This window comes from Dermochelys coriacea, chromosome 6, assembly GCF_009764565.3.
Source record: "Dermochelys coriacea isolate rDerCor1 chromosome 6, rDerCor1.pri.v4, whole genome shotgun sequence".
Lineage (NCBI taxonomy): Eukaryota > Metazoa > Chordata > Testudines > Dermochelyidae > Dermochelys > Dermochelys coriacea.
Window position 1 is genome coordinate 3951218 of NC_050073.1, and position 23850 is coordinate 3975067.

General features: G+C 50.8%; 2 protein-coding genes across 7 annotated transcripts; both read left to right on the forward strand.

Annotated features, from left to right (window-relative positions):
- The first annotated feature begins 556 nt into the window (after window positions 1-556).
- Window positions 557-4625, forward strand: LOC119856554 (zinc finger protein 316-like). 3 transcript variants are annotated; one of them, XM_038404190.2, is made up of 4 exons: window positions 557-1037; window positions 1834-1960; window positions 2592-2696; window positions 3229-4625. In XM_038404190.2, the coding sequence occupies exons 1-4, from the start codon at window positions 1026-1028 to the stop codon at window positions 3822-3824; spliced, it is 840 nt and encodes a 279-aa protein (XP_038260118.1). In that variant the 5' UTR covers window positions 557-1025; the 3' UTR covers window positions 3825-4625. The 3 variants fall into 3 exon arrangements, with proteins under 3 accessions (XP_038260118.1, XP_038260119.1, XP_043373259.1); XM_038404191.2 differs by having other exon boundaries at window positions 3232-4625; XM_043517324.1 differs by lacking the exon at window positions 2592-2696.
- Window positions 4626-6553: 1928 nt separating this feature from the next.
- On the forward strand, window positions 6554-21854 carry LOC119856488 (zinc finger protein 629-like). Of its 4 annotated transcripts, XR_006282268.1 has the most exons (4): window positions 7311-7664; window positions 8243-9851; window positions 9946-10068; window positions 21538-21854. XR_006282268.1 is itself a non-coding variant. In XM_043517308.1 (3 exons), exons 2-3 carry the CDS (start codon window positions 7574-7576, stop codon window positions 9253-9255), a joined length of 1104 nt encoding a protein of 367 aa, XP_043373243.1. In that variant the 5' UTR covers window positions 6554-6747; window positions 7557-7573; the 3' UTR covers window positions 9256-11992. The 4 variants fall into 4 exon arrangements, 1 of the variants encoding a protein (XP_043373243.1); XM_043517308.1 differs by lacking the exon at window positions 21538-21854 and adding an exon at window positions 6554-6747 and having other exon boundaries at window positions 7557-7664; window positions 8243-11992; XR_006282269.1 differs by lacking the exon at window positions 9946-10068.
- Window positions 21855-23850: the final 1996 nt, after the last annotated feature.

The following is a 23850-nucleotide window of genomic DNA, read 5'->3' on the forward strand; positions in this document are numbered from 1 at the left end:
TTAACCCCAGCCCCCTTCTCTGTAGTGGAGGGATGTTGGATCTAAGCAGGGGGAAATGTTCAAGGGGTCCCCTGGAGGCAGTGAGATGTCTGGGGGGGGGGGAGGGGCAGTGCCCCTTGCAGGGAACAAAGGGAATAGAAACAGGGAATAAAAGCCAGGAGTCCTGACTCCCAGCCTCGGCTTTAACCCTTTACAAACCCCCACCCCCTCCCCACCCGGAGCTGGGAGCAGGACCCCGGAGTCCGGACTCGCAGCCTCTGCGGTAACCCCTAGAGCCCCCAACACAGCGAGAGAACCCAGGAGTCCTGCTGACTCCCCCTGCTCAAACCCACTAGATCCCCCCGGTCCTGAATCTATTCAACCCACTCACCCAGAGCTGGGGCTAGAACCCACGAGTCCTGATTCCCTGCCCCCCCCCCACGGGTTAATTAGCACCCCCCGCCCAGAGGCTGCTAAAGGGGGGGCATTGGGCTAAGGATTCCCCGGGACGATGGGATCCAATGTGGGAGCCTCTGGGCTGGGTGTCCCCGGGAAATCCTTCCTCGGGGCACCCGGGTTCCCCCGGAGACTCCAGCCCGGCTAGCCCAGCAGTGCACCCTCCCCCCCCCACGCCGCGGCTGGCTCCGGGTGCAGGGGGGCCCGGGGCACGAGGCCGATCTGTCCCGGGGGGCGCTGGACCCGGAGCCGGCCCGTGGCAGGAACCAGCAGCGGCTGGGATGTTTTCCCAGGGATGGTGTTTATAACGCTGCTGACTGCCCGGACTCCTGGGTCCTCGGGGGGGCGGGGGAGGCCAGAGGGGAGGGAGCGCTGTGCTCGTCTGGCCTGCCCGGCTGTAGGACCCAGGCTCCTCGGGCTGCCCCCAAAGGACAGAGGCGGGCCGGGCCCCCGGTGTGTCCCGGCCGGGGAGCAGCTGTAGAGGAAGGGAGCGGAGAGGAAGATCGGCGGAGCAGAAGGCAGAGAGAGTGAGGAGGAGAGGGGAGAAGGACCTGACCCCCAGCAGGAGACCCAGACAGCCGGGGGGGGGGATGGCAGCCCCGGTAGGAAACAGTCCCTGAGCTCTGCCCCTTGGGCGCTGCTGTAACAAACCCGGTTAATAAGAAGCATGCAGTGGGGCAGTGGGGTTAGAAATGTTCCCTAGCCCCACTGGGGAATCAGAACCGCTCTGGGGCCCTCGGGCGGGGGGGGGGGCTGGCTAATTCGGAGCAGGGGGACAGTGGGAAATGGGGCACAAGGCCTTTCCCCTCTAGGGGGCACCGGCTTCAATCCAGCCCCAGAGTGGGGCAGACTGCCTGGCTCAAGGGGGATAGGGAAGGGGGTCTTTCCCCTCTAGGGGGTGCTGGCTCCGATCCAGCCCCAGGGCAGGGGGACTGGCTGGCTCAAGAGGGATGGGGAAGGGGGTCTTTCCCCTCTAGGGGGTGCTGGCTCTGATCCAGCCCCAGGGCAGGGGGACTGGCTGGCTCAAGAGGGATGGGGAAGGGGGTCTTTCCCCTCTAGGGGGTGCTGGCTCTGATCCAGCCCCAGGGCAGGGGGACTGGCTGGCTCAAGAGGGATGGGGAAGGGGGTCTTTCCCCTCTAGGGGGTGCTGGCTCTGATCCAGCCCCAGGGCAGGGGGACTGGCTGGCTCAAGGGGGATAGGGAAGGGGGTCTTTCCCCTCTAGGGGGTGCTGGCTCCGGTCCAGCCCCAGGGAGGGGGACAGGCTGGCTCAGGGCAGGGGGGACAGGATAGATCAGGTTGGGGAGTATCCACGGTCGCTGCAATGGCATTTGGGGAGTTACACAAGAGAGAATGTGAACAGCGTTGTTTTCACTGTCTGTCCTGTAATTGCTCACCAGGCGCCGGTGGGGTTTGAGGAGGTGGCCGTGTATTTCTCCCGGGAGGAGTGGGGCCTCCTGGATGAAGGGCAGAGGCAGCTCTACAGGGATGTCATGCAGGAGAACTACCAGACTCTCATCTCGCTGGGTGAGGCGCTGCTGCCCCTGCTCCCTGGGGATGGGCGGGGGGGGGGGCTTATGCACCCAGGGTGGCTTCAGCTCATGATTCTTCCCAAGCCCTATAGATTTCTGGGGGAGTGGCCCCTGAAGCCCTCAGACCCTCACCTCTGACCACTGAGATGTATTTTATTTATATGGCTCTGGCACCTCTGAGCCTCAGCCACGGCACAGTGCTGGGTGCTGCATATTATATATTAAGTGTATTATGGTAATCCCGAGGAACCCCAGTCATGGGCCAGACCGCATTGTGCTGGGCACTGTACATCATTTATTAGGTGTATTATAGTAATGCCTAAGAAACCCAGTCATGGGCCCAGGTCCCCACTGTGCTCGGTGCTGCACAGACCCAGAGCAGAGATAATTCCTGCCCCATGGAGCGTAATGCAGAGTCCTGTCTCCCTCAGAGGGGGCACAGCCCACCTGCCCACAGGCATCTCTCTGCCCCCAAAGGGTCCCTGTGAACTTTCCCCCTCCACTCTGATCCCGTGTCCCCCCACAGAGAGCGGGGCTGGGATTAAAATCAGGGTGAGTTCTCTGCACCGAGCCCTTGGGGAAGATTGCACCGAGCCCCGTCTCGCTTGTTTCCTTCCCCCGAGCAGGATTCCCTGTCCCCGACCTGGCTGTGATCTCCTGGATGGAGCGAGGGGAAGATCTAAGGGTCCCGGCTTTCCAGGGATCTGAGGAAAGGGAGATCACTCTCACAGGTGAGGAATGAGGGACACCAGCTCGGAGTGAAGGGGGAAGCTGGGGTCCCAGCCAAGCCAGCAGGAGCCCCCCACTTCTGTCTCCCCTCACTCAGTGTCGTCCCCAGCAGGTCCCTGTCCTCACAGCAGGTGTCACTCCTGGATCCCACCCCTGGCAAGAGCCCTCCCCTCCCCCAGCCTTTTTCTGAGGGCTTAGCTGGGATGTTGGGGCAGCCCCGAGGAAGGGTTTGGGGGGGATTTGCTTCCTGCCCATCAGGTTTTCTGCTCAGTGACAAACCTTTTTGCTGACCCCTCTCTCACCAGTGCAGGGAACAAGCCCCAGCTGGATTCTCTTGAGGAATCATTCCGTGAAATTTTCTCAGTGTGTTCCCTGAAGGACATCAGACTCCATGATCATGTTATGGTCCCCTTCTGGCCTGGAGTCCGTGGGGCCAGATTCCCAGAGGGTGTAAATCAGCAGTGCTCCCCTGCAGTCGGTAATGGGGCTCTGCCCATTTACACCTTCATCTCTGAATCTCTCTTCCTTTCCCAGCAGGCGAGAGGCGCTGGAGGCAGAGCCAGGAGAATCCCATCCAAGGAAGCCTCAAGAGGCTGCAGCCCCAGCAGACCTTCCCAGGGATAGCCCGGAAGTGGGCCATGCAGAACCCCAGCCAGGGCAGGGCTTGGGGGAGCCAGCACGGGGCACCCCCGCCTGGCAGAACTGCTACATCCGGCCGCCAGGAGCGAGGCTTCGGCCGGCTGCTGGGCATCCTCTTCGAGCCCTCGGCCGCGGTGAGGCCGCCCCGGCCCAGGGAGCACAGGAGGGCCCCTGAGCGCAGCAAGGGCTCCGGGAGGCCCTACGGCTGCACCGAGTGTGACAAGAGCTTCCGGCAGAAGCCGCGCGTGGTCACCCACCTGTGCACCCACACGGGCGAGCGGCCCTACCTGTGCGCTGCCTTCGGCCAGAGCTCCAACCTGATAGCGCACCAGCGCGCCCACACTGGGGAGACCCCCTTACGCTGCCTCGACTGCGGGAAGGGCTTCTGCCTCTCAGCTCCAACCTGGCGCAGCACCGGCGCCTCCACGCAGGGGAGCGGCCCTCCCGCTGCGCCCAGTGCGGGAGGAGCTTCTGCCACAAGCACCAGCTGACCCGGCACCACCCGGGACACACCGAGGAGGAGGCTGTTGCCATGCTCGGCCTGGGACCCCTGGGGGCCGCCCCGGTAGTAGAGATCAGGGATGCACCACGCGCTAGGGATGGGACGCTGCCATTCCTGGGTTGGATATTGCCTCCACTTTCTGCTGCAATGTGATGTTGCAGCTACTGTAGTGCCAGGGCCGGGCCCTCTGCTGCAGTGGGGTCCCGCAAAGGGTTCTGCAAAGCTCCAGGGAAAGTCACTGGCTGGCGTGACAGGGAGCTGAAAGAGCCGAGAATTGGGAGGGAGCGCTTATTGCCGCAGTCAGCCAAATGTGTTCGGATTGGTTGATGATAATTAGATGGGGCTGCCACCACTTCTTGGCCACTAAAAGACTGTCAGACAAGCTTAAAAAGAAACCCTACAGCTCAAAGGAAAGGGAATAAGGGGGACTGTGAAAATAAAAGCCTTACTTAAGACTTTGCTTTTCACAGCCTTCACTGTTTTTCCTTCTTTTTGTGTATCTTTAATACAAGTGTGGAAGAAAACAATGTCCTCACTCTGACTTTGAGGCAACAAGCCAGAGGCAGCTCTATTATGAACAATTGCAATTGCATAGGAGAGTACACACGGGCAGGGATTCCTCTCCCTAGGCAGATCTCCGTTAGCTAAACATTGAGGGCAAGCATTTATACCATTTGTTACCAACAATAATGATCAACAACCACATCTTGTTTATACATATTTCTGCTGATATCTTACTTTTCTCAGCAGTTCCTGCTACAGCATGTATTCCATTCTTATCTAATACAAGGTCGAAAAACAGTATCTCTTACCGTTTTTTTGTTCTACTCGCTCAGGCCCTGCCTGAAATTTCACATTATTAGAGCTAGTGTTAGCCTGACTCTTACTTTATTCCTAGAAGTCAAGATATCTGCGTTCAAATTCCCTTTATCCTTTTCTCTACTTCCACACTAGGATAAAGAGATTTGGTTATTGTTACCATGGGATTAAGTCACCAGTAATTTGACATGAAACCCCAGACCGCTTTCAACTCTTTAGTGTTGAATGAGGGGTTTAATCTTACCCCTTGTTGGACCTGGAACCCCCCTTTTTGACCTGGGGCCCCTCTTTTCAGCACACGGGCCCTGAAAGAAACTGGGATCACTAGACACTACTGGAATAAAATATACAGAAGGATTCATAGACTGTAAGGGACCATTAGATCATCTCCTCTGAACTCCTGTATAACACAGGCCATACAACTTTCCTGAATTAATCCCTGTTTGAACTAGGGCAGATCTTTTAGAAAAACATCCAATCTTGATTTAAAAATTGCCAGGGATGGAGAATCCACCACAGCCCTTGGTAAACTGTTCCATCGCTTAATTCCCCTCACCGTTAAAAATTTGCAAGGCACTGGTGTCTTGGTAAAACTGATTATTTTAATAACTAATAATCCCAGGAAATCCAGAGGTAAGAGTCCTGGAGAAATATTGGCACTTCCCTGTCTTGTGCATATTCATTGCAACAGGGCATCTCATCCCAGAGAAGGGAGAAAATGCTCCCTCTCTGTGCACCTACAGAAATCTCCCCCTGTCTTTGGGATCCAATCACCAATGAGTGTCTGTTCTGATGATGTAATCCTTTGGGGTGGAGTGTCTCTGGATAAAAATGCCTTTGCCTTTCTTCAGCCGAGCTCAGTGGAATTATTTCTGTTAAATAAACACAGTCGATGAGATCATTAAATATTAGCAGGCAAATGTGTAGCACGATCGAAAGGCTGGGAGCTGAGAGGAGGTGAATTCCAACAGGAAATAAAGGTCTGATTTTTAACACTCAAGGTGATTAACCATAATTTATCTGGGAATGTGATGGATTCTTTTATCACTCGAAATCAAGATTGGGCATTTCTCTTCAAAAGATCTAGCTCCACCAGCAGTTATGAGATGGGTGCAGGAGCTACTAAGAGAAATGTTCTGGCCTGTGTTAACAGGTCAGATTAAGATGATCCTAATGGCCCTTTCTTGCCTTAAAATGTATTAATCTATTATTACTCCACACACAGTGAACACGCCTGAGCGTGGGATCTGACATGGCTGAACTGGCCTAATTAGAAGAGATTCTCCGCGACCTCATATCTTTTGCCACATTTGGGCAAAGTGAGTCTAAAACACAACAGGTCAGAATCAACCACTCACCCTCGTGGGGGCATTTTAGATTCGCGTTGCAACAGGAATAAGTCGCCACACAATGTGCAGAGCAGGAAGGCTTCATGCCGGCTGCATGCTTTCCTTTTTGCATTTCATGCAGGTGAGGCAATGCATCGGGTCCAGTCAATTTCATTTTTGCTTCTAATCTGTTTCACTTCCGGGCTTTGACATAACGCTGCAATCTCTGGGTTGCAAACAATGCAAGTTTAACAAAGCTTCCTCCGCTTATTTATCAGCATCATTGGAACCTAGGCCCTTAAAGTCCACAGCCTCTAGTGCTTGAGATAAAGGAGTATTAGCATGCAGCTATAGAAGGCTGTTATCTTCCATGTGGACCAGCCACAAGAGGCAGAGAAAACTATAAAAGGTGCATTTTCTTATTTTTTAAAAAAGCGGGCATTAAACAAAAATTCCCTGCCCCTGTTCCTATAGCCCCAGCCATTATTAAATCAGGTCATGTGTTTACAAGAGAGAACCCAGGGGTCCTGGCTCCCAGCTCCCCCTCCCTGCTCTAACCCCACCCCACGCCCCCAGAGCCCACAGCTGGGGAGAGAACCAGGGGTCCTGGCTCCCAGCCTCCACTCCCTTCGCAGAGCTGGGGAGAGAACCCAGGAGTCCGGGCTCTTCCCCGGGCAGCAGGAACGGTGGGGCCGGAAGATTTCCTGGGGACTGGGTTGCCGGCGCACCGCATCCTGTCCCCGCTGAGCTGCTGCTGGCGGCCGGGTGAGCGGCTCCTCGGCCCGGGCCCCAGCGGGCGGAGCTTCTGCCCCTCCGGACAGGGGTTCGGGGCCGCGGGGAGTCCTGCAGGCGGAGCCCTGTGCCCCGGATGGGGGGGGGGAATTAGAGAGCAGCTCAGCTGCAGGGATGTGGCTTTTAAATAACCCCGAGCACCGCCAAAGGGAGGGGAGTTGGGTCTGGGGGTGGAGGGTACAGCAGAGGGAGGGCAGGGAGCCAGGACCCCTGGGTTCTCTCCCCAGCTCTGGGAGGGGAGTGGGGTCTAGGGGTTAGAGCAGTGGGGCAGGGAGCCAGGACTCCTGGGTTCTATCCCAGCTCTGGGAGGGGAGTGGGGTCTGGGGGGTTACAGCAGGGGGAGGGCAGGGAGCCAGGACTCCTGGGTTCTATCCCAGCTCTGGGAGGGGAGTGGGGTCTGGGGGGTTACAGCAGGGGGAGGGCAGGGAGCCAGGACCCCTGGGTTCTCTCCCCAGCTCTGGGAGGGGAGTGGGGTCTAGGGGTTAGAGCAGTGGGGCAGGGAGTCAGGACTCCTGGGTTCTATCCCAGCTCTGGGAGGGGAGTGGGGTCTGGGGGGTTACAGCAGGGGGAGGGCTGGGAGCCAGGACTCTCCGTCATTATGGCATTGGTCACTGATTCTCTATGGAAGAGCCCAAAAGGCCCTTGTGAAATGTCACCTCTGCTTGGATCTTCCCCTACCCGTATGCACAGAACAGGGCAAGGTTTACAATCAGGCAGCAGCGTCTGTACTGAGCCCTCGGGGGAGATGTAACAAACTCACCTATTTCCTTCCCTGCCAGCAGGATTCCCCGTCCCAGCCATGATCACCGAGATGCAGGGAGAGGAAGAGCCGTGTGTCCCGCATCTCCGGGGTGCTGAGGAACAGGAGAGCCTGAAAGGTGCCCACAAAGGTGAGCAATGAGTGACACTGGTTCCGAGAGTGGCCAGGAGTGAAGAGAACAGGTGGGATCCCAGCAAAGCCACCGGGAGCCCCCCAGTTCTGTCTCGTCTTGCTCAGTATCGTCCCCAGCAGGTGCCCTGTCCTCATGGCTGATCTCACTCCCAGCTCCCACCCCTGGCAGGAGCCCTCCCCTCCCCCAGCCTTTGAGGGCTCAGCTGGGCTATTGGGGCAGAACCAGCCTGTCCTCTCCCTACTGGGGAAGTGTTTAGGGGAACTGACTTCCTGCCCCTCAGGTTTTCTGCTCAGTGACAAACCCCTTTGCCATCCCCGGGGGGTTTATCAACTGAGCAGACCAACTTTCTGACCCAACAAACTGGAACACCCCTGCCCCACCCCTTTTCGGAGGCCCCGCCCCTTCTCCGAGGTCCCACCCCGCTCCCTCCATCGCTCACTCTCCCCCACTCTCTCTCACGCGCTCATTTTCACCGGGCCAGGGAGGGTCCCTTTTCGACCAGGTGTTTGGTTGAAAACTGGACACCTGGCAACCCCAGGGAATGAGCCCTGGCTGGATTCTCTCTCTCCCTGCAGGTGGCAGGATGAATGAGGAGAGTCCCCAGCAGCATGGGCCTGTGGGAGCAGATCCAGATGGGGCATCACCTGCTGAGGATGTTTCCATGGGAGAAGATCCACATGGGACGATGCCTGGTGGGAATGAGTCCATAGAAGAGGACTCAGATGGGGCGTTGTCTGATGAGACTTTATCCCAGGTTCCAGCCCTGCGGCAAACCTCTGAGCACCCTCCTAGCTCCCAAACCCTTTCAGTCCTGGAATCTCAGTGGGAAAAGCCCCCAGGGCTGCCTCTCCCATTGGCGCCCACCCAGCCCAGACGAGCCCCCAAGAAGCCCCCTTGCCGCGAGGCCCCCCCGACCATCTGCAGCGAGTGTGGGAAGAGCTTCACCCGGAGCTCCCTGCTGGCCCAGCACCAGCGGGTGCACACGGGGGAGCGCCCCTACCACTGCACTGAGTGTGGGAAAAGCTTCAGCCGCAGTTCCACCCTCATCCAGCACTGGAGGACCCACACCGGGGAGCGGCCCAATACTTGCCCCGAGTGCGGGAAGGGATTCAGCCAGCGCTCCGACCTGGTGAAGCACCAGCGCACCCACACCGGGGAGCGCCCCTACCAGTGCCCCGACTGCGGTCAGAGCTTCAGCCGCAGCTCGGATCTCATCAAGCACCAGCGCATCCACACCGGGGAGCGGCCCTACATCTGCCCTGACTGCGGGAAGGGCTTCAGCCGCAGCTCCGACCTCTTCCAGCACCAGCGCACCCAGCGTGGCGAGAAACCTTACAGGTGCACCGAGTGCGGGAAGAAGTTCAGCCGCAGCTCCAACCTCATCCGCCACCAGCGCACCCACACTGGCGAGAGGCCCTACGTCTGCCCCGACTGCGGGCGCGGCTTCTCCCAGAACTCCCACTACACGGACCACCAGCGGAGCCACCGCCATGAGAAACCCTACCACTGCACCCAGTGCGGCAAGGACTTCGGGCGCAGCTCCACCCTGGTCAAGCACTGGCGCACACACACCAGGGAGATCCTGTGAGCCTGGGGCAGAGGGAAGGGCCTTCAGCTCCCCAGTCACGGAGCAGGAATCCCAACATGGCCTCCTGGGGAACTTGACCCAATATCTCCCTCAGGGTCAGCTTGGGTTGGTGGTGCCACTAGTCACGGCTGGTCCCTTGGAGGATTTCATACCGTGTATTATCCAGGGTCAGGCTGATTAACAGTGTTGCGAGTAGAGTCAATGCTCTTCTCCTGGAGGATTTGAAACAATGTCTCCAGCAGAGTCCATCTGATTCAGTGTTTCCAGTGGAGTCACCCCCCTTTACCTGCCACATTTGATACAATGTTTCCAGCAGGGTCATTTCTCCTTTCCCTAAATGATTTGATTCAATGTTTCCAAGAAAGTCAATTCTTCCCTGGAGGTGCCTAGGCCAGGGTCCGTTTGATGCAATGTCTTCAGTGAGATCCAGTCTCTTTCCTTGGGTGCATTGATACATTGTCTCCAATAGAGTCACTCTTCCTCTTTTCAGAGAACTTGGTACAATGTTTCCACCATTGTCAATTCTTTTGTCCTGGTTGGTTTGATACAACTGTATCCAAGAGTGCCAGTTCTTCCCAGGTGGTATCTAGACTAAGGTCAGTGTGATACGATGTCTCCACTCAGGTCCATCCTAACGACTTTGGGTGAATTAATATATTGCCTCAAATAGAGTCAACTCTCTTCTCCCAGGGCAATTTGATTCCAGGGTGACCAATACTCCCCTTGAGGGTGGGATACAATGGTCAGATCCTCAGATGGTGTGAATTGGCATGGTTCCATTGCAGTGAATGGAGTTCTAGTGAGATATACCAGGTGAGGATTCACCCCAATGTCTCCATCATTAGTTCTTCTTTTTAGGGGGATTGAAACCAGGAACCTGATCCTGCTCTCACTTACATGGCCATTTTACATCAGTGTAATTCGAATGATGTCAATGAGGTCACTCCAGATTTACACCAAGGTCACTGAGATTAGAATCCAGCTGTAACTCATCTTCCATGGATGACAGTGGGGTCATTCCAGATTCATACGAGGGCCATTGAGATCAGAATATGCCTTGATTTCATTAACATCAATAGGGTCCCTCTGGATTTACACTGAGGTCGCTGAGATCAGAATCCAGCCCTAACTCCCTTAACTTCAGTGTGGGGAGATGGTCATGGGGGAAGATGGTCGCTCCAGCTTTACACCATCATTAACTAGAGAGGAATCCTGCATCAATTCTGGTTTCCTGGAAGACTTGAGGCTATTTCTGGACTTTTGCAAAGTTGTCCATAGATGTCTGGGTATTTTTACCTTGCAGAATAAGTAAGTGGGTTAGGAAATTAGACAATGAGGATTGAAAAGGGGAGGAAATACAGAAGCAGCAGCAGCTAGATTATGGTGGAAGGAGGTGTTCTGTTTATTTCTTGGGGAACATGTAGGTGGGGGGAGGGGGCAGGGCGAAGGGAGGAAGGAACCAGAAGCCAAAGCAACCCCTAAAGGGATCTATGCTTTGGTGGACAGTTGGTGGAATATAAAAAGTAGGGCCCTACCAAATTCATGCCATGAAAAACACATCATGGACCATGAAATCTGGTCTCCCCTGTGGAATCTGGTCTTTTATTTACTTTTATCCTATACTATAAAAGTACCCTATATGGTAAAAGTACACAGAAGTACACAGCATTTGTCAAACTGGTCCTGATTCAAAAGGGAGGTGCAATGCTATTGTGGGGGGGTCACAGTATTGCCACCCTTCTGTGCTTCTGCTGGCAGCAGTGCTGCCTTCAGAGCTGGGCACCTGGCACACAGCCACTGCTCTCCGGCCACCCAGCTCTGAAGGCAGCACAGAAGCAAGGGTGGCAATACTGTGACCCCCTACAATATCCTTGCAACCCCTTCTTGGACTGGGACCCCAGTTTGAGAAACGCTGAATCTTAAGGGCTTTGTGTGTTTCTTTTGCCATTTTCAAATACGTATTCATGTTTTGTTACAACACTGTGAAATTCAAGATTTCAATATCTGAAACTGTGACAGTCAAGATTTTTAAAACCCTGTGGCTGTGAAATTTGCAAGAATGGACCATGAATTTGGTAGGGCCCTAATAAAGAGATGTCTAAATGCTGCTTGGAGTAGGGGGAGGTGCAGTGCCTCAAGTCAGGTTAATTTCCCCCTTCACCCCTTGCTCTGCAAGAATCATTAATGCACAGTCCCCTTCAGACCCACCTTTAGAAGGGAGGTCCAAGCAATCCCATTTCAAAAGCTGATCTCACTTTCCTTATGGGCTCTGACTGGGTGATTCAATCCTCCTGGAGTGTCTGTGTTATTTAGGGCCATCTGCGACTTGCCTGAAATGTTGGGGCCCTTTATCTGAGTTATCTTTGGGGAACTAAATTTGGGGACTTCTGGATCAGAACAAGATGAGCCTTTGTTGCTTATGCTGTACATTAGAGGAAATAGACTCATAACTCTTTGCTTTGCTCTAGCCACAAAAGGATAGTATAAACTCACATTGTGGGTTCCACCCACCTTTTGTGTCTTGGGAGTTTCACCTGCTTATGGTAGAATTACCCACAAACCACACATCTCTGTCTGTGTCCCAAGCAGTGAACATTGGTCATATTTGCCTGTATTAAATCTCCAGCATAACTGCCTTGCATGGGTCTAAGAATGGGGGGGGGGGCAGTTGTTTGTTTTGCTCTGTTTTTGTTTGTGCATGTTTCCCATTGGTCAACTTTAAATGCTTTTTGAAAAACATGACGTTTAATCAGCAATTGGAACTCCCTGCCACATGATACAATGGAGGCTGAGACTTCAGTAGGATTGAGGGGAAAGGATTTATATGGAACATGAACATATCTACTAGACCAGTGGTTTTCAACCCGTGGTCAGTCCGCAAACTATTTCTAAGGGGTCAGTGAAAGCTTGTTGTTACCATAAAACAGTAGTTTTCGGTCTGTGGTCTGCGGACCCCTGGGGGTCTGCAGACTACATCTAAGATTTTCAAAGGAGTCCATATCTCCATTTTAAATTTTTTTAGATATCTGCAAATGGAAAAAGGTTGAAAATCACTGTATGAGACAAAAATGTATAAGAGATCTAAGCCGTCATGGCTCTGGGCATTAGCCAGACACTAATGTAGCAGAGCGAGGAAGAAACTTTCACTGTGGGTAATTTATTTTATAATCGCCCAGGACAGGGCTTCTTGCACCTTCCTTGGAAGCAGCTGATGAGGGCCGCTGCTGGAGACAGGATGTTGGGCAAGATAGTCCATTGGTCTGATCCGGAGTGACATCCGGAGCAGATGAAATATCAGGCTAGATGGGCCCATGGGTCTGATCTGGGGCAGCAAGGAGGCAGGATACTGGGTCATATGGGTCCATTTTCTGAGCTGATGCAGTAATGCCCTGGAATACTGTTTCTGGTCATAAACCTGGTTCATTGTTTGGCCAATATCTTGTCCTTTCTGGGAACAGTGCAGAGGAGAATTGCTAATTCACCCAACCTGATCCCAATTGAGGGACAATCTGCTAGCCCCATATTCAGCTTGTCTGTTTGTAGAGGCAGCAAACTGTATTTCTGCTTCTCTCAGTGTCTGTCATTATTCTGGTTTGTAACTAACACATCAATAAATATATTGAAACAGGAGGTGTGCTGGCTGGCTCAAGGAGATGGGGAATGGGACAGAGGGCCCTTCCTTTTTAGAGGCACCAGCTCTGGTCTGGACCCAATGTGAGATAACTTAGAGGGTGGGGAATGAGATATGGCCCCTTTCCCCTCTAGGGAATGCTGGCTCCAATCCAGCCCCAAAGGCAGAGGGAAAGGTGGTTTGTGGGGGAGGGTGGAGAATGGGGACTGAGGCCTTTCCACTCTAGGGGATCCCATTCTGATCCTGCCCTATGGCAGAGGGACTGGCTGGCTTAGGGAATAGAGAATGGAATATGGGGCCTTGCCTTTCTAGGGAACACCAGCTCCAAGCTAAGTTTGCCGTGACTGACTCGGGGAGGGCAAGGAATGGGATATGAGGCCGTTCATTTATAAGGCACCAGTTCCAGACTGGCTGGCTCAGATGGGTCAGGGAATTAGATATACCCCTTTGCACTAACAAGGAATATGAGCTTGTTCTGTGTTAAAAATAAGGTGTGTGCTGTGTGGAATATTGCGAGATAAAACAAGGCCATTTTTGCACCTTACCCAGAAGAAACAGCTGTCTTGTGAGAAGATTCTTTGTGGCTCTGAATAGCATCATGTTTTGCAGGACAGTGAAGAAGAGAAAAGAGCTAGTTTCAAGAGAACAGATTTGAGATGGGGCCTGGAGAAAGACAGAAAGATTCCTCGAAGACAGGGACAGAAAGCGAAACTGCAGGAGAATAGAATTTGAGTAAGAGTTTGAAGTTAAAAATAATAGGGGTAAATCCCTGCACAAACAAATGTTCAGATTGAAAGCCTAGACTGGAAGTTGAAGGTTCTTCTTAGAAGCAGAAGCTAAGGACTGACAACTCAGTACTTTAGTGAGTGGCAAAATTATCCTGTAAGTCAAAGAAAAGAGTCCGATGAAGTGAGCTGTAGCTCACGAAAGCTTATGCTCTAATAAATTTGTTAGTCTCTAAGGGGCCACAAGTACTCCTTTCCCTACCTTAAGTGAACTATTAAGGACATCTGAAACAGAACTGGTAGGGAATTGTCTAATGAATTTTTTTTGTCAAAAATTACCAATTTGTCAAAGCTAAAAATTGTAATTAATTTTTGTCAATGCTGACAAAATTTCAACAAATTTATAGCAGAACAATTTTTTAAATGGCTCTTTTATTTCATTTTTTTACTTTACTGTTTCACTTCATTCTGACATTAGGATTTCTTTCCAAGTTTCCTGTTTCTTTTCAACTTTACCATGTCATTTCCCTCCCCCCCCCCCCCGGCGTATTCCTATCGTCCTTTTTCTGCAGTGAAGCAGTGGAATTAGAAATCAAAATGACCACTAGTGGCCTTCATCTTCCAAGGTGACAAAGATCAAAACGTTTTAGGTTTGACATTTTTGACTCAAAACATTTCATTTGGACATATTTTCAAATCAAAATGACAGGTTTCAGAGTAGCAGCTGTGTTAGTCTGTATTCGCAAAAAGAAAAGGAGTACTTGTGGCACCTTAAAGACTAACAAATTTATTAGAGCATAAGCTTTTGTGAGCTACAGCTCACTTCATCGGATCCGATGAAGTGAGCTGTAGCTCACGAAAGCTTATGCTCTAATAAATTTGTTAGTCTCTAAGGTGCCACAAGTACTTCAAATCAAAATGTGTCAAATCGTTAAAACTGATCCTTTCGATGTTGTGGACACAAAGTTATCTTGGTGTTTTGGTCTAGTGTAACATTTTAAAAATATAGCTTTTTGTCTCAAGTCAGGATAAAACAAAACTCCAAAAATCACAACCTTTTCCACAAAATGGAAATTCCATTTTTCAGCCAGCACTAATTTGAGGGTGAATCCAGAGGCCATCCAGTTTCACCCCAAAATAATTAAAGTTTGGGAAAGTTATAAGTCACTGAAAACAGGGTTTTTTTCATAGGGATTGTCAGGAAACCTTAACAATTGTTGCTGCCTTTTAAAACAGACTGTGGATATGTGAATTTGGGTAAAGGAACTTTGCAGCATAATGGGGCCCTGATTTTGATTCCGGAAAGAAAAATGTAAAGCTTTGGTAAAAGCTGTCAATGTTTTCTGGGTTTTGTGACTTATTTTTATCAAGGTTGTTTCCACAATCATTTACATTTTTTTATGAACCAAAAGCCAGTTCGTGGTTGAGGGTTTTGGTTCGTGAAAATGTCAGTAATCATAGAACCACACACTTAGAAGAGACTGCAAGGGTCATCTAGTCTAACTTTCTACCATGATGCAGGATTTGTTGTGTCTAAACCACCCATGACAGATGGCGATCCAGCCTCCTTTTGAAAACCTCCAGTGAAGGAGCTTCCACAACCTCCGTTGGCAGCTCTGTTCCATTGTCCTACTGTTCTGACAGGAAAACTTTTCTGAAATTTAATCTAAATCTGTTTTGCTGTACTAAAGTTTGAACCCATTCCCTCTTGACCTGCCCTCTGGCAAGAGAGAACAACTTTTCTCCATCTTTTTTATGGCAGCCTTTCAAATATTTGAAGATCGTTGTCATGTCCCCCCTTAATCGCTTCTTTTCCAAACTAACCATATCCAGTTCCTTCAGCCTTTGCTCCTATGGCTTGCACTCCACCTCTTTGATCACCTTTGTCTCTCGCTTCTGGATCCTTTCCAGTTTCTCTGCATCCTTTCTATACAACGGTGACCAAAATTGGAGACAGTAGTCCAACTGAGGCCTAACCAGCACCAAATAGAGCGGTACCATCACCTCCCATGACATGCATGCTATGCATCTGTTATTGCAACTTAATTTTATTTTATTTTATTTTTTTTTGCAACAGCATCGCTTTGCTGATTCATGTTGAGGTTGTGACCCACCACAACTCCCAGATCCTTCTCAGCATTGCTGCTGCCAAGCCAGTTCCCCCCCATTCTGTATTTGTGCATTTGGTTTTTCTTCCCTAAGTATAGCACCTCTTTGTTGAATTTCATTGTGTTGGCTGTAGCCCAGTTCTCCAATGTATCGAGATCCCTCTGCATTTTAACTCTATCCTCCAAAGTGTTGGCAACCCCTCTTGCTTTGAGGCATCTGCAGACTTGACCAGTAAACTCTCTCTTCCTACATCCAGGTCATTAATAAAGATGTTAAACAGCACTGGACCCAGACCAGATCCCTGAGGAACCCCCCTGGACACCTCCCTCCAATCCGACATCATTCCATTTGAAGAAGTTGGTTAAAAATACATTTTAAAATGAGGCTTGTTTCAAAACCTGCAAAACAAAAAAGAATGGCTGGGCTACTGCTTAGGGTACCAGCTTGGCATATAGATGCTAGAAATTCAGTTCCCTACTCTGCTACACGTTTCCTGTGTGACCTTAGGTAGTTTCTCTGTCTCTCAGTTCCCATCTGGGAAATGGGTACGGATTTGTGAGGGTAAATATGTTAAGGATTATGAGTGGCCTCTATGGCACAGGGGTAGCAGGGGCCGCAGATGCAACTTGGAGTGCTGAAGAATTGTTTCCCCACTTTCTAAGCAGCTCCAGCAATCAGCCACTTAGCAAGCACATGCCTTAGCTTATTTCGCCAGTCTGCCCTTGGCAGAGCTCTTTGTGGGCTGGGCGCAGCTTCCTTTTCTGCAAATGGGGTGGCTGTCTACATTCTTTTAGCACAAAGAGCTGGGGGCGGGGTGGGGGGAGGGAAGGAGAATAATTTGGAAGGCAGAAGTGCCATGACCAGTCAAGCAAAGCTGCAGCTGTCTGGCATCCAGGATTTGGAAACAGCCTCAGACAGGCTTGTGCTCAAGGGTAGAGGAAAGGGAAGTTGAGACTGAAAGAGATCCGGCCTAGAGGTATGTCAGAAATGTGCAGGAGATGGTGAGACAGATCAACCCCGATGGAGTGAGAAGTTCAGACAGTTGCAAAAGGGTTATAAACTCTATTCATACGGAGGCTACTCTGCCATACCCCAGCCAAGAGGCAGCTGCCTTTCTGCACCAGGCAAGGAATCCTCCAATAAACAGCCTCTGCACCCCACCTGGAGAGAGCTGCACCTCAGGGCTGAGTCAGGGCTCCTTGTGTGTTATTGCTGCATGGCTAATACCTAGCTACAGTATCCCACCCCGGGATCAGCTGCATTTCAGCTCGAGGCGAGTTGTGTGCTTTGCTGGGCAGATAGCTGGTAACCCTACCCAGATGTGGATTCCCAGCCAAAAAAACTCTGTTAATGCAGAGTTATGGTTGCCCCGTGGAGTCTCCTGCCCTTCCAGAGCACCGAGTTCAGCTAAGCTCAAACTTAACAAAAACCAGGAAATGAAGAGTTAAGGCACTTGTCCCTGTAACCTTAACTCTGCCCCCTGGAGCTGGTAATAGCCAGCGGGAATTATCTGCATGCACTTCAGCTGCATTCACTGTGCTCAGTGCAGCTGTCTTGAACGGTGGAGGCATTAGAGGGCACAGTTTGGCAGAGCAGTGATTGTGAGAGGAGGCAATCTGGGGCCCCTGCCCTGCTGAGGTTGTGTGCGAGCCCCTCTCCCTGACCTCTGGGTGGATGACCAAAGGAAAGAGGTGCATGTGTCCCTTGGGAGATCCAGTCTGCCTCCTCAAGTGATACCAGGTGCCCCTCCCCAATTCACTTTTATAAGGGGACTGTTGGTCCTTTACTGAAACTTAGAGGGTTTTGGGTTTTTTGGTTGGCCATCTCCCAGTGCCAAAAAAAAGGGGAAGGATTGATCGGAAATCAGTCCCAAGACTGACAGTCCCCAGACGCAATGGGAAGAGACTGACGCTCCAGGTTAGCCTGATTGACAGGGCAGCCCAATGAGGAGTCAGGAGGCTGGGGTGCGCGTGTGTGTGTGTCCCATCCTCAATGTGAGCTGGAGCAGCCTGGACGAGAGTGGGGCCAAGCTAAGGAGAGAGCAGGAGCCTGAGCGGAGCTGGGGAGTGGAGCCACTCCAATGGGAATCAGAGGAGCAGCCCAAGGAGCTGTGCTGGAGGCAGAGTGGAGAAGGGGCTGGAGCTGGGTGCAGGTAGCAGCTGGGGAGAGCAAGGGGGACCCTGGGCAGTGGGCCCAATGCAGGGAGATGCCCCCAGCCAAGAGGCCTTGCAGGTACCAGACTTGGAGGGGGATCATAACCCCAATGTGGGGGGCCGGGGCAACGCTGGGAAGAAGGGTCCTGTCACCTAAAGCCTGGAGGTGTGTGGCCACTGCCAGAGCAAGTGTCCGACTCACGGCATCCCTGTGGCACAGCCAGGGCTGAGCAGGAGCCCTGGGAGGTGTGAGGAACAGACTGTGAACTTCCCCTATCTTCCAGAGACGTTGGTGGTGGTGTCCCCGTGCCCCGGAGCGGCGTGACGGGTTTTCCTTTAACCTTTCCCATTTTTTCCTTTTATTTTTTAATTAGTTGCTGTTTAATACATCGCATTTGCTTTGAACTGTATGTAATGATCAGTGGGCCAGGGAAATGTCCAGTGCAGAGAGCACCCCAGAGTGGGGACACCCTAGCCCCTGTCCTAGGTGACCACAGCAGGGTTGGGGGTCGAGCCCCCCAGGAATCCTGGGCCCAGCCTTGTTGGGGTTACGAGGACTCTGCCCCACAGGAGAGTGGAAGGGGAGCCCTCAAGGGCAGGGAGGCCACTGGGTAAAGGAAGTGGGAGCAAGGACTCAGATCCTTTCGCTAGCCCACTTCACCGAGGTAGTGCAGAAGCCAGGAAAGTTCCCCACAATAGCAGGACCATTCCCCCGCTCACACTTTATCATGGGATGGGGATCTGCCATGATGTGAAGTGTTTGGAGTGTGCCGTTGTATACAAGGCTGGTGAGAGAAACCTCAGCCATGACCAGTCATAGCTGGCTAGCAGATCCCTTCAGCTTTCTGCCTGCACAGGAAGATATAAATCAGGCTGATTCACTGATTTCTCATCTGTCGGTATTCCCCAGCCTATTTCTGTATGTCTAGCTCTCTGACCGTGTTAATATTGGACATTTTGCCTTAAAATTTCCCCCTATTGCTACCACCAGTGCTGAAATGCAGCTGCCTCTGGAGTAGGGCAAGGGGACTGTTTATACAGGGATCCTTTGTCTGGCACTGAGATGCAGCTAGGGTGACCAGATGTCCCGATTTTATAGGGACAGTCCTGATTTTTGGGTCATTTTCCTATATAGGTTCTTATTACCCCCCACAACCTGTTCCGATTTTTCACACATTGTTCATATTAAGGGGGCTGTTCACATAGGAGTGCATCACCCAGCACTGAGCTGCAGCCACCTCTGGGATGGGGTGTAACAGCTATTTATAAAATGGTCCCACACTCAGTGCTGAGGTGCAACCACCTCTGCAGTGGGACGTGGGGGCTGTTTATACAGGGATTTCTCATCCGACCCTGAGAGGCAACCACTTCTAGGGTGGGGTAGAGGTTCTGTTTGGGGTACTCAGGCTGAGCCTGATTTTCAGAGAGTGAGCACTCAGCACTTTCTGGGGAAATCACTTTCCTTGTAAGGGGGTCTCCCCCAATTTGACTCCCATAAAAACTGAGACACTCCTAATCACTCGCTGCTTTTGACAGTGGTGGCCACTGAATCTTCAAAGTAACTAGTTAGAATTCCTGCTCTCTGCTTAGCCAGGTCTTGCACCCACCCCTCACCCTCTCCTTAAGTCAGTTATTTGCTTCTTTGATTCACGTGGGGAAACCTTTTCTAAAACCAAAGGAAACCCAGATTCCTTTAGAGAAGTGACTGCTGTTAAAATGCCCTTTTTAAGTAATAATTTTATGCTTTTTTTTTTTGAGGGGAGGATGTGTCTATTTTAGTTTCAGGGATCTTTATAAACACAGAGTGGGGAAGTAAAGAGATTGGCAAGATCTCATCTTAGCAGTAAAGAGAGAGGTCTTTTCCCCACAACTTCACAGGACATTATAACCCAGAGGTCTTTCTCCCACAACTTCATGAGTTGTCATAACCCAAAGATCTCTCTCCTGCAACTTTGTGAGATGTCACAATTCAGAGCTGTCTCTCCAACCATTTCAATCAATGTTATGAGGAGTTGAGAGAGACTTAATGCATGAAATCTACTTGTGGCAGAATCGGGGCCTTCTCACTATGTAGCTTTTAAGGAAGGGGTGTTTGAAACAGGCTTGTGTTTTCTTTTTTTTTTTTTCTCTTCATTTATTTTTAATCCAATTCTGGCAGTTCTCCATTGATCAAAAGCCTCAACAGAAAACTAGCTGGAGGTAAATAAACAATCAAAATGATTTTGGAAACACTCGGGATAAAAATAAGCATCGAGAACTAGAAGACATTGACAACTTTTATAAAAAAAACCAACACATTTTTTTACGAGAATCAAAATCAGGGCCCTATTGTGATGGGAGTCCCCCTGTTCCCCTGCCCAGGGTGCCACGGCTATCTATACAGGGATCCCTCACCTGGCACTGAGATACAGTTCACTCAATTCGGTGATTTTTTGGTAGCGGTGGTGATATAACAATCTGTAATACCTATTCAGGGCACAATTCCATCGAGCTCTCACCTGGAGATTAGGACTTCCAGCTCCATATGCTGCAATCCAGGCTGGCCAAGATGTGGCCACTAACCAAGACCATGCTGATCATGTTGTCTTTCTCATGAAGCAGCCAGAAAATTTCAGCCCTGCCCTTCAAGGGTTCCAAGACACTCCCAGTTGTATGTCTTGTGGTAGAAGACCAAAGTCCAAAACCTCAGAGCTGGGCCACCAGAAACCCCCAGAGCAGGTCAGGTCAAGTATTGTGGAAAGTGTGGATGAATTTATCTACCTAGGCCTCTGCAGAGATCAAGCAGTCACAGCAAACCAGACACCCTCTGATGATTAGGAGGCCATGAAGACCATGTCTTGCCTATCGATGCAAAAACTTCTCTGCACTGAGACCCAGTTCAGGGTCCATCAAACCTGTGTCCTACTTGCATTAATGTACAGGTCAGAAACCTGAACCCTCTTACGGGCAGATTTGTAGCAACTAAATACATTCCATACCGGCTGTCAGGGTCAAATCCTGGCCATAAAGTGGTTTGACTTTGGGTGAAATGTTGCAATCTCGCAAAGATCTGGCCTTCCTTGCTGTGTTCCAAGCAGCGTTGCATGCTCTTCAGCAATGTCGCCAGGATGATTGGAAACCTCAGCATATTGTGTTCTCAACTCTCCATCGACGTGCAGAGGGGTGCATACCTTGACTCCACCTGGTGAATTCTCAGGATTGAGCCAGATGTGGGAACTTCACTCTACAATGCCTGGGGCAAGACCATCAACCATGGTCACTCTGGCTGGTGGGAACAGTCCTCTGTAGACTATGCATGTTTGGTGATTATGATTGATTATCTATACAACAGTTTTTAAAGGGTCAAAAGAAAGAGGCAGGCCCAAGGGGGGGGGGGGGGTGTTGGTTTCTGGACCGTTGTGGGTGGGGGAGGAGCTCAGTTCAGTTGTGTATAGTTGTGCGTGTTTGTGTATGTGGTTCTCCAGTGCAGTTCTGTCTGTGTTGTACAGCTTTGTGCATGATTGTCTCATTGGGGAAATGTGGCGTTTCCACTGTGGATTTGTGTGAGGTTGTATTAGCTTAGTAGTGTGTAAAGTTGTCTGTGTGCTGGGATCTATATCTCTATCTATCTATCTATCTATCTCAATATCCATTGTGATTCATATCTCCATGTAACATGTTATAGGTCAGTGAAGCCTGGCATGAATGACGTGTGCCTGATGTGAATACATGTGTTGCAAGTTGGCAACAGAAGCAAAGACTCACAGTCAAGGACTGTTAGAACTCTTTGTGCAAAATCAATTTTGTTATGTTCCGAGAAAAATATGGAGAATCCACAGAAAAGGAAACAACACCAGCTGGACTGATATAAAATTGTATAAGAATTGGAGGAAATGACACACCTTGGATCATGGTGGCCCACCCAGGATTGTCTCTTTAGAGTTGTGTGGGGAGAAGGCCTAGTAAACAAAGGCAAAGAACCAATGACACAACAGAATGGACTGTAAATGGGTGCCTATGATTTCTTCAAATCAGAGTAGTTTATTGATCCAGAGCCCCATGTGGATATAGATGCAGTTTTCGCTGGCTCCCTGCATCTTATGATATTATGATTGGAAAGAAACTCGACTGGCCATCGGGACCATTCTGCCCTTTAGACTCTGGTATAGTATGTTTGGGGTGTGAATGTGGATTGAGTAAGGTTTGTTTTGTAATCAATAAAGTGCATTTAGAGTATTATATACCAACATGGTGTCCAGTATCTGCCTGCTCCCCATCCTGTAGGGAGACCTCTACTGCGGGGTCCAACATGTGGTGGAGAATGCGGAGGGGGGTGAGATATTAAGAAGTGATGGATTTTGAGACGGGGTCTTACAGTGTTGGGGGAGTCCTTATTTAAGTCTAATAAGGGTGACTTCTTATTTGTGAAAAATTTGTGAGGAAAAAAAACAATGCATGGGGAGATACCACATTGTGTTAGTGTAATATCTGTGTGTGGCTGTCTCAGTGTTGCTATGCTTGTCTTTCTGCCTGAACGTAGGCATGTGTGTGTTTCAGTGTAGTTCTGTCTGTTTGTCTCTGTGTCATAGGCGCCAACTTCCCCGCTTTCCCCTGGGTGCTTGACCCCCCCGCCCCTGGCCCCACCCCCACTCCACCCCTGCCATGTGGCCCCGCCCCTGCCCTGCCTCTTCCCACTCCTACTCCACTCCCATTCCAACCCCTCCCCCAAAGGCCCCGCCCCAACTCCACCCCCTCCCTGCCTCTATTCCAATCCCTTCCCCAAATCCCCACCTGACCCCGTCTCCTCCCGTGAGTGTGCCACGTTCCCAATCCTCCCCCTCCCTCCAAGCATGCTGCCAAACAGCTATTTGGCGGCCACCAGGGGGAAGCACTGGGAGGTAGACGAAGGAGTGGGGACGTGGCATGTTGGGGGTGGGAGGAGGAGGAGGTGAGGCTGGGGAGGAGGGGAGCTTGGCTGCCAGTGGGTGCAGAGCACCCACTAATTTTTCCCCATGGGTGCTGCAGCCCCAGAGCACCTATGCTCTGTGTAGTTTTGTGGTTCTCTGCCTATCTCAGCATAGCAGTGTGCCTGCCTCAATGCTGCTTTGTGCGGTAGAACCACAGAGTTCTGAACACCTCGGGAACGCGGGTTGGTTGCAACTCTGAACAAAATGTGATGGTGGTTCTTTCAGACGTTTACAACTGAACACTATTCAGGGGATACCATCATAGGGCCTAATCACATCAGCCACACTATCAGAGGCTCGTTCACCTGCACATCTACCAATGTGATCTATGCCATCATGTGCCAGCAATGCCCCTCTGCCATGTACATTGGTCAAACTGGACAGTCTCTACGTAAAAGAATAAATGGACACAAATCAGACATCAAGAATTATAACATTCAAAAACCAGTTGGAGAACACTTCAATCTCTCCGGTCACTCGATCACAGACCTAAAAGTGGTAATTCTTCAACAACAAAACTTCAAAAACAGACTCCAGCAAGAGACTGCTGAATTGGAATTAATTTGCAAACTGGATCCAATTAACTTCGGCTTGAATAGAGACTGGGAGTGGATGGGTCATTACATAAAGTAAAACTATTTCCCCATGTTTATTCCTCCCCTCCACCCTCCCACTGTTCCTCAGATGTTCTTGTCAACTGCTGGAAATGGCTCACCTTGATTATGACTACAAAAAGTCCCCCCTCCCCCTCTGCCCCCTGCTCTCCTGCTGGTAATAGCTCACCTTACCTGATCACTCTCATTACAGTGTGTATGGTAACACCCATTGTTCCATGTTCTCTGTGTATATAAAATCTCCTCACTGTATTTTCCACTACATGCATCCAATGAAGTGAGCTATAGATCATGAAAGCTTATGCTCAAATAAATTTGTTAGTCTCTAAGGTGCCACAAGTCCTCCTGTTCCTTTAACTGAACATTGTCTTCCTACAGTTTTGAACCTTTACTATGCAGAAGAAAAATGCTGCTTTT